The sequence below is a fragment of the Glycine max genome, chromosome 13 (assembly GCF_000004515.6).
Source record: "Glycine max cultivar Williams 82 chromosome 13, Glycine_max_v4.0, whole genome shotgun sequence".
Taxonomy (NCBI): Eukaryota; Viridiplantae; Streptophyta; class Magnoliopsida; order Fabales; family Fabaceae; genus Glycine; species Glycine max.
The window spans coordinates 28,554,049-28,563,180 of record NC_038249.2 but is presented as its reverse complement, the minus strand read 5'-3'; the positions used below and the strand labels follow the sequence as shown (position 1 = coordinate 28,563,180).

Sequence of the window (9,132 nt, the reverse complement as noted above, 5' to 3'; positions counted from 1 at the left end):
TTTTTTCACCCAAAAAAGAAAAAAGAATCAGTGTTGCTCCAATTACTTAGCTATCATTATCTTTTTCAAAACTCTTGGCTCAAAGAAAAGTCCAAGGTGGTAAATTAACAAGAGTGCATTGAAGAACAAGGTTTGGTTTGTTTTTGTTTTGTTTTGTTTTGTCTGTTGCCTTGGCTAGGTTTTCTTGAATCGTACACACCTAAGGCTTAAGGCTTATAGCTACTTTTGTTTCTGACCATTTTACTGTTACCCCTAGTTGTCAACAACAAAAAAAAAATCGAGACCAAGACCAAGAAGACCCTATGTGGTGGTCCTCACTCATTAATTCTCTCATATCATTCATTCCTATTTACCCTTCTGAGTTTTAAGTATTTATATCAACTATTTATGGTCATGTTCTCCTTAAGTAACTTCCGAGTCCTTTTTTTTTATTTTTTTCTTTTATCATAACCTTCTTCTGGAGCTCTGTGGAAGTTACTATGGACACAAGCAGGTCTGAGGGAAAAAGGGTCATGAGGTACAAAGAAGAAGATGATGATAATGATGATGAAGAAGAAGAAGAGGTGGTGAGTGAGATGGGTTTTGAAGAAGATGGAAGGAGGAATAAGAGAGTAATAAGAGATCTCTATGGAAAGAGAGGGTCCAAAGGTGGAGGCTCAATAACACCTTCTTGCCAAGTGGACAATTGTGATGCTGATCTGAGTGAAGCTAAGCAGTACCACAGAAGACACAAGGTTTGTGAGTACCATGCCAAGGCTCCTTCCGTACACATGGCAGGGCTGCAACAAAGGTTTTGCCAACAATGTAGCAGGTTGAGAAACCCTAATTAATTATCTGTCTCAAGTAGTAAAATAAATCTTGTGAATCTGGTTATGAGTGTACTTATTGTTTGCATATCTTTCATTGAAGGTTATATCTTTGCTGTGAATTCTGCCTGAGGGAAAAGTTTTGATTAGAGTTTTTGTTAGTTATGCATATGTGTTGTTTTTTTCTTCTTTCAAGCAGCCCTAGCTAGTTTTTGAGGAAGGGAGAAAACCCTTCAATTTGAATATGGCTTATGATTGGAAGGGAAATCTTGTGTCTTGCGCCAAAGGCTCACTCTCTGCTTCTTTTGTTTCCAAGTATTTTGTTTCTTCTTCGGATTATTCAGCAGACTTAGGTGTATTAATTAAACTAGTCGAGACTTCTTGTATTGCTTTATTTTTAGTTTTTAGCAAGTACAAAAACGGAAAATCTTGGGTATGGAGGATTCCCCACAATCCACATTACCCTGATTATAGAATGCACATTTTATATAACATTGTAGAAAGTTAGAAAACAATGACGAAATTAATGTGCTCAGAGCCAATAATTCTACTACTATAACATTTTTCACCAAGGTAATTCTTCACTAAGCTTGGTTATCATAGTTGACCAGCTGTTTATATTTTTTTTATATTCTGTTTATATTAATACAGGTAGGGAATGATCTCAAATCAATATCGATCTTAATTAGCACTAACATGATAAGACATTGTTGGTAATTAACATTTCCTTTTTAATCATTTGGTCGAAGATTAATTTAATCCCAAATTTGTATGCATGGATAAACATCTATCGGATAATTTTTGGCTCTCGGCTGAACATACTTTGAGTTCACCGAAAAAATTTATCTTAATTGGCTAATAGATTTATTCTGAAAGACTTTACCAATGCACTTAATATTAATTGATCAAACTTTTACTTTTTGATCATTTAGATTTGGAATCACCACTTTGATTCATTAGGCTGAGAAAGACACGTACAGTCGGTTTTATTGGTTAATTTTAACCAGTACCATCCAATACTATTGACAATCTTGATGCATAATTTAGGGTAATCCCCATTTATATCTCACATCACGTCCTTCAATTCTTTCTATTTTTTGTGTTCATTGTTAGTATTTGGTATATTTGTACTGTTATAATCACACCTGATACATTGAAAATATAGTAGTAGATAAACTTTCTCCTTTAGACTATTGAAGGGGAGATTTGATCCTGTCCTGGTGTAAACAAAATCAACTGAAAAGGATATATTGCTCTCCAATGGGGCAAATAAATCAACGTCTATAAAATTTTCCAAGGCAACTAACTTTTCTTCAAAATGATGTTTTTCAGATTCCATGTGCTATCAGAATTTGATGACTCAAAGAGGAGTTGTAGAACGCGGTTGGCTGGGCATAATGAGAGGCGTCGCAAATATGCAGTTGACTAGCTACCATGGACAATGATTTCTTCTATGGGATGGACATTAATAATCATTGAGGCAAGCATGTGATTAATGAAATTAAATTTCCCATTCAAATCTTCATAAATCATTGTTGCTGGTCTCTAAGGATGCTCTCTATCTTCTGTCAAGATTTTCATATGCAAAGATTTTTCTGTTAGTTACAACTATGAAAGGATATTTCTACTTAATTAGAACTTTTATTATATTTTGGTTTGAGATAAATGGAAAGAAGAAATTTTAATGAGTTTCATGGTTTGGTTAAAAGATAATAAGTGATGAGAGGATGAACTTTAGTTCATTGTTTAGTTCAGAAATGAAGGAAGGGGGAGAGATTTTGATATTTTACTCATTAATTTGATTCAAAATTTTGAAGAAAAAGAAAGAAAAAAGGGAAGGAGTAAAAATCTCTCTCTCCCTCTTTTTTGTCACCCGTTCAATGTGGGGGCAAATTTGGAGGAGAGGATAAAACCCCTCCTCACTTAAAATCCAACCTTCCCCTCCCTTACCTTAACTCCTTAGCCTTTGAACCAAACCCTATTTGAACATGGCTTTTTTTTTGCAAATATTTGTTTCTTTTGTCTATTTCTTCAATTGATTAGTTTTACAATATCTCTGATGCTTGGAATTGAAGGGCATTATTTTCGGTAGTATTGCCAAATGCCCATAATATTAATTGTACCATAAATTTTGTCCAGTGGTGAAACATCAAGTAATTAATCAAATTAAAAAATGTTAGTCAAAATGTGTTAAAAGAATTATATCAAAAGTAATTTGATATATATCCTTTCTTTTTAAAAAAAATAACAGTACGTATTTGTTAAAATATAATTGACAACAATATAATTTTGGTATAATTAAGTAGCATATAGCAATACTTTTTCATATTCACAAATAATATTGGATGTTTTACCACCAGAACCAGAAGCATGTATATAGTAGGGACTTTTAACAAACTCAGAAAAAGACCCTTGTTATACATACTAATCTTATTAATTTTACTTGTTTTGGATTAGTTAAATCTCCAATGTAGCATTTAGGTATTAATAATTTTAGACAAGAAAAATACTAATATATGTGTTTTAATCCTATGTCTCAGCCATGACTATAGTTCCCATTTCATCTTCACTTACGCATATTTATCTTAGTTGGACAAAACTTTTGACTTCGATTAATTTTTTCCTATATACAAGTTACAAATTAATGGACTAAGGAACAATACTAATATTGAAAAAGGTAAAAAGAAAAAAAGACGGACTGTGTGGTACCAAAACATAAATGTGCGCATTTGCGTTGTTAGGTAGATGTCACTTAATATTGTTCACATTTCTACTCTTATCTATTCATTTTGCTTGCTTGCCATTCACGTTAGAACTTAGAAGAACACTGCGTACATATCCTTGCTGCCAAACTAATTAATCTTGTACATGTACTACATACATCACCCCAGGCACCAGTTCCTTTCACACAAGGGACATTTGTTGTTATTTACTAATTAATAATGTTAATGTTATACTAATATTCAAGGGGTGATATGTAAAGACTAATTAAATGCATAGATTTGGAATTTGTACATGCCATTGTGGAAGTCAGGAACTCAATTTTTACTCGTCCTGTCTAAAAGATTAGGAGTCTAGATCGATGTGAAGATCTATTTTAATTTGATTAGCGGATTAGACGTGCGTTTGAGGCTGATGTGAACTGCATAACGTTAAGTAAAAATTACATCCATTTTCTACAATGAAGGCAAAGCTACTCCTATTATTTTCTCATTTCCACGATTTTAACTCAAGTGTTCATGTTTGGTGGTGAAACCAGACACATGGGTACTTAGTAGCATGTTTGGAAATGTTTGAAACCTAAGAACTCAAGTTAAATGTATAAGAGATGTGGAAGCTAAACGTGATAATTTGTGTGAAGAAGTACAAATTCGATTAATTATGAAGATACTTCATTTATGTCAAAAACTATGGGAAGCTGCGATTCAATGAAAAGTAAAAATCGTATGAAAAATAAAACTTTTGTTTTTTAAAAACTCTGGCAAGCTATGATCCAATTAAGAAAAAAAAAGAAAGATCAAGCAGTGATTTATTTTTAAACAGTTTGGAGAATGGAAGTCAAATTTTCCTTTTCTGCTTCCCTACAAAACCAATTTTCATTTTTTATCCCATTTTAAAGAAGTAAAAAAGATGAAATTTTTTCTTCTAATTTATATCTAACAAAAATTAAATTCTTAGTATAAAAATTGTGGATTTACACTAAATAATAAAATAGTCTATTATGCTAATTAATATTTGATGTGTTATTAATATTTGTATTTTATATATATATATATATACCAGTGAAATTATTTGCTAAGATAATATATCATTTATTAATGTTGACCTGCAAAATATAAACCAATAATTTATTTATTTTTACAAAAAAATTATACAATGGATAGATAACTGAATTTTTTAACAAAGGTTTAATATATGTATATGAATGAAGAATAATTTATTAAAAAAAAGAAAAAATACAGAGCTAATCTAACCATTAGTATATTTAGTATATACGTGACATTTTGTTTTTGCGAGGGTATGTATGACATTGAATTTCCTTGAAAATGTCGCTGAAAACTTTGGGGTTACATTCCTTACTCTACAATCATGTTCATCAAATTAGATTAACTTAATCGATCGACCTAATAATCTTAACCAAACTAATTAAATTAGTTCATATTAGTTTAGTTAATTGATTCATTTTACTTTAAACCCAAACATAATTAATTACAATTAGTTCAATTTTATTTATCTCTATTTAACTCAGACTTAATTTAATCTTTATTATTAAACTTTTAAATTTATATATTTTAGACCTAGTACCGAAACATTTACTCTATCTTTATCCTTTTTTCATTTATTTTGACTTTTATTCGGTGTCTTTAGTTATACTTACTATCTAAAATTCTTTATCATGTTCAAAGTAGATTAGTAAGATATGTAAAGTTATCATCGAAAAAAAAGTTATAAGTAACATTCGTTTTTCGTAAAATAAATTAAAAAAGTGTTTTATTCAAAAATAAATAGAGTTTTAGAAAAATAATGAGATTTTTATAATTAAATAAATAAAAATATTTTTATTAATTAAAATAATGATTTTAAAGTAAATAAAATAAATATATTTTTACAAAATAAAATAAGATGTTATATTTATTCATTTGATTAGTAGAAAATAAAGTTTATTTTTATAAAATAATAAAATAAAATAGAGTAAATAATAGGCTCAAAATATCTTAGTTATAAATAGAGACATATTATGTTAGAGTTTATTTCTTTTCCTCCCAAATTCGTTCTTTCTTCTTCATTTCCCAAAATTCTCTCTTTTTCTTCCATACATTCAAATCTATCCAGTAAAATTACGATCTTTGATTTATTAACCGTTGGATCATTCTGAAATTTAGACACTAGGTTTAGAACTCAATTTATCACATTCCCACCGTTGGGATTTGCAAAGTAATATCTTTAGAGAGAAAATTCCCTCGCACAAATATAATGAAATTGAGGCTCCAATATCTTCTCTTCCTCTCTAATGTTTGTAAACCCTAGTAGAACAATCAGAGGAAAAACTTGAAGAATCTTAGGGAACCACTAGAGACACCGCCATGACTACCAAACTACGCACGTGAGTCTGCTTAGAAGTTAATGATGAGTTATTCACAAGTGAAGAGTAGTGAGAACATGTGTAAGGATCCTTAGAGGATTAATTGAGATGAATTTTGGGGTGTTTCTAAAATTTTGATTCTATCTTTATAACTATAATTGTGAATTATATATGTTTGACAAACCAATTGATGTCCCGATGCGAAATTGCTGTGAAATTAATGTGTTCTTGTGTTGAGTGTGAACCTCAAAAATTGATTTTTTTTAATTAGTATAAATTGATGAAATTAAGTAAAGAGATATTTACCGTAAAAGGGGCTGAGATATTAATTTTATATTTTTCCCTTTTCGTGCTTTTGAGGGTTTTTTATATATAGTTTAGAATTAATATTATAATTTGGAATTAAAATAAGCTAACATAATGACATTCTCGATTATTGTTTTAATTTTAATATTCACTATGAGTTTATATATTGTTTCATATTGTTATTCTTTAAAATTGGTCAAAGTCTTTAACTATAAGATTCTTCGAAAGTTTTAGTGAATCCTTGATGCAGTTTTGTTTGATTATATTTCACTTTATAAATTCATGATTAGAATATTTGTGTTTAGTTATTTATATATTGTGTGTGTTTATATATAATTGTGATTGAGATTGAGTATAAGTGATAAGTTGAACATGTGTTAATTTGTAAAATATATGTGATCATGTGATGGTGGATTGTGACGTTGGGAGGTGTTAAATCGTGGACATGTGATATGATTGTGAATAAATATGTGGTTAATACTTGATGTGATATTACTTGTGTTTTGAGTTGTAAATTATACAATAACTTGACCGGTGTTTATCTTAAACAAAATGTTTATAATCAAGGTATTAAAAAAAAAGTGTAGGATTCCAAATAAACTCTATTTTGAACGGCATAATGTAGATTTTGGGGCTATTTTGAATTTTGTCAATTTCAAAGATCAATTTGACAATTAATGTCAATTTCAAGGACCAATATGACAAGTATTAAATTCACTAATCAAATTAGTCCTTGAAGTCTTTTAGATTGATAGCCATAAGAATTGTACAAACATATCACTCGCGTGCCACATAGGCATTTAACATTCCATGTAGGATGCTTCAAAAGTTAATAGAGAAAATACTTAAGGGAAGGATTAACTTGAATGATAGATTATATATTCATGAACTATTTTTTTTTATTAAATTCAGAAATTAAGATGACATTGTCTACCAAGTTTAGGTAGAATAAAATGGTGAGATCGAATGAAAAAATAATACGAAGGGGAATGGAAGGAGATAATATAGGAGGTTAAATAATGAGTTTTTTTCTTCTGTTGGATAACTTCCTTAAATTAGAAAAGTTAAATTTAAATAAAAATTCATAAAAAAAGGTTGTGGTAATGGTACAAATAGGCCAAGCCACCTGTTAGAAACCTACACGACTTAACTTCTGTGAGGCTTAGTTTGATATACCTATTTAGCAATAAAGTGAGACTCAAATTTTTTTTTAAATCTTTTTAGTCAAGTTGGCCGACAAAGTATAAATTAGGTTGCTCCTTCCAAGTGTGAAGAAACCTCATTCTAAACATATATGATCCAAATTATTTTAATTAGTTTTAGTCATTTTAATTTGCTTCTAGTATACTCCCATGGCCCGTCTCTTATATATAATGTGATACACATCATCTGCAATATGGATTATAACTTAGGGAATTGTCCCATTGATAGTTTTTACAGCCTTTTCAATTAAAGTAAGAGAAATTTTTTTTACAATATTTTTTGTTTGTATTTAATTGCAAAAAAATATCATGTTTTTTATTTACTATTTTCAAAAGTTTATATAAAAAAGAAAATAAAAACAGAAAGCAATAATTTTTTTTTAAAATCCAAACCTTTAAAAATAAAAAATATTTTTATAATGAAAAGAAAAGAAAATCTCAAATCAAACACTCGTTGATGATAAAAGGAAATCTTGCCCAACTCGTTAGTTTCGTTAGTTTGCAGATAATTTTACCTTTTTATGGTCAAAATCACCACTTACATTATTTTAGTGGTAGAATCCATTTTGGATTCTTAGACTACTTTTTATGAAATTTAATGGTGCCACAAGATAAAAAAAAAAAAAACTTTTCTCTTTTTTCTCTAGAGATAGATCCTAGTTTAGATTCTTGAGACATTTTATATAAGTGTCACAGTAGATCACACTTAAATATATTTTTATGAATCAGTGATGGAGATGGACATTAAAAAATATTTTTTAAAAAAAAGTTTTTGAGAGTTCTTGGGGGAAGAATCGACTTCCACCGTGGAGATCTCTGTTTCTACTCTAGTGGGAGTTCATTGCAAGAATGGTTCTTGCACATAAGATCATTGTGCAATTATAGATGTTTATTTCCAACGTTCATAGGAATGGGGTGCAAATTGAGCCAAAAATGGATGATGTACAGTACACAATTTGAATAAACAAAACCATCACACCTCAACTTTACGATTAAAATATTAAACATCGAGCATATGACATATGAGCTTGTAAACGAACTAAGACGGGCACCTTGGTAACCTATCAATGCTAAAATTGCAACTATATGTTAAGGAATGAACCAAAACATTTCAACAAGATACAAATACTCATCAGATGATAGACTCAGGGATAGAGCACAAAATGTATGAACAAAAATGAGTAACCCGTCTAGTTTTTTTTGCATGTATTTTTTTTTTATCAGCAAATGTATGAAAAATGAGTAACCCATCTAGTGCTTTTTTTTTTACGTGCATATATATATATATATATATATATATATATATATAATACAAAAATTTAAACACTGAAACCTTACATAAGAAATTAAAGAACTGATTCATAGTTATTACAAATCGTAAACTCAACTTTATAATTTAACTATTATTATAATTTTAATTATTATCAAGAGTCTAGAATTTACATATCAGAGAAAGACTTATTACAAATTGGATCAAATCAATCTTTTTGTTAAACCGGGACGGGACAAGGCGAGCACCCACAAATAGATATTTTCTATGTCTACTCATCCCGCAGGTCAAATTATTATAATAGGTTAACGACACAGTAGATGTTTTGATTAAAGTTTAAAAACTTTAATTTTAATAGATTTCATTTTGCAAAGTGCGTTTGTAAAAACAACTTTGGTATTATTTTCTATTGAAACTTGGTTTCAACCAAATATAATGTGCAAACTGCAAACAAACTTTAAAGAG

General features: G+C 29.3%; 1 protein-coding gene across 1 annotated transcript; it reads left to right on the top strand.

The window, feature by feature from the left end:
- The first annotated feature begins 438 nt into the window (after positions 1-438).
- Positions 439-2,420, top strand: LOC100527199 (uncharacterized). Its single transcript, NM_001249380.1, is given in 2 exon segments — positions 439-811; positions 2,139-2,420. Coding segments are annotated over 2 exon segments (429 nt in total). The 5' UTR covers positions 439-479; the 3' UTR covers positions 2,236-2,420.
- Positions 2,421-9,132: the final 6,712 nt, after the last annotated feature.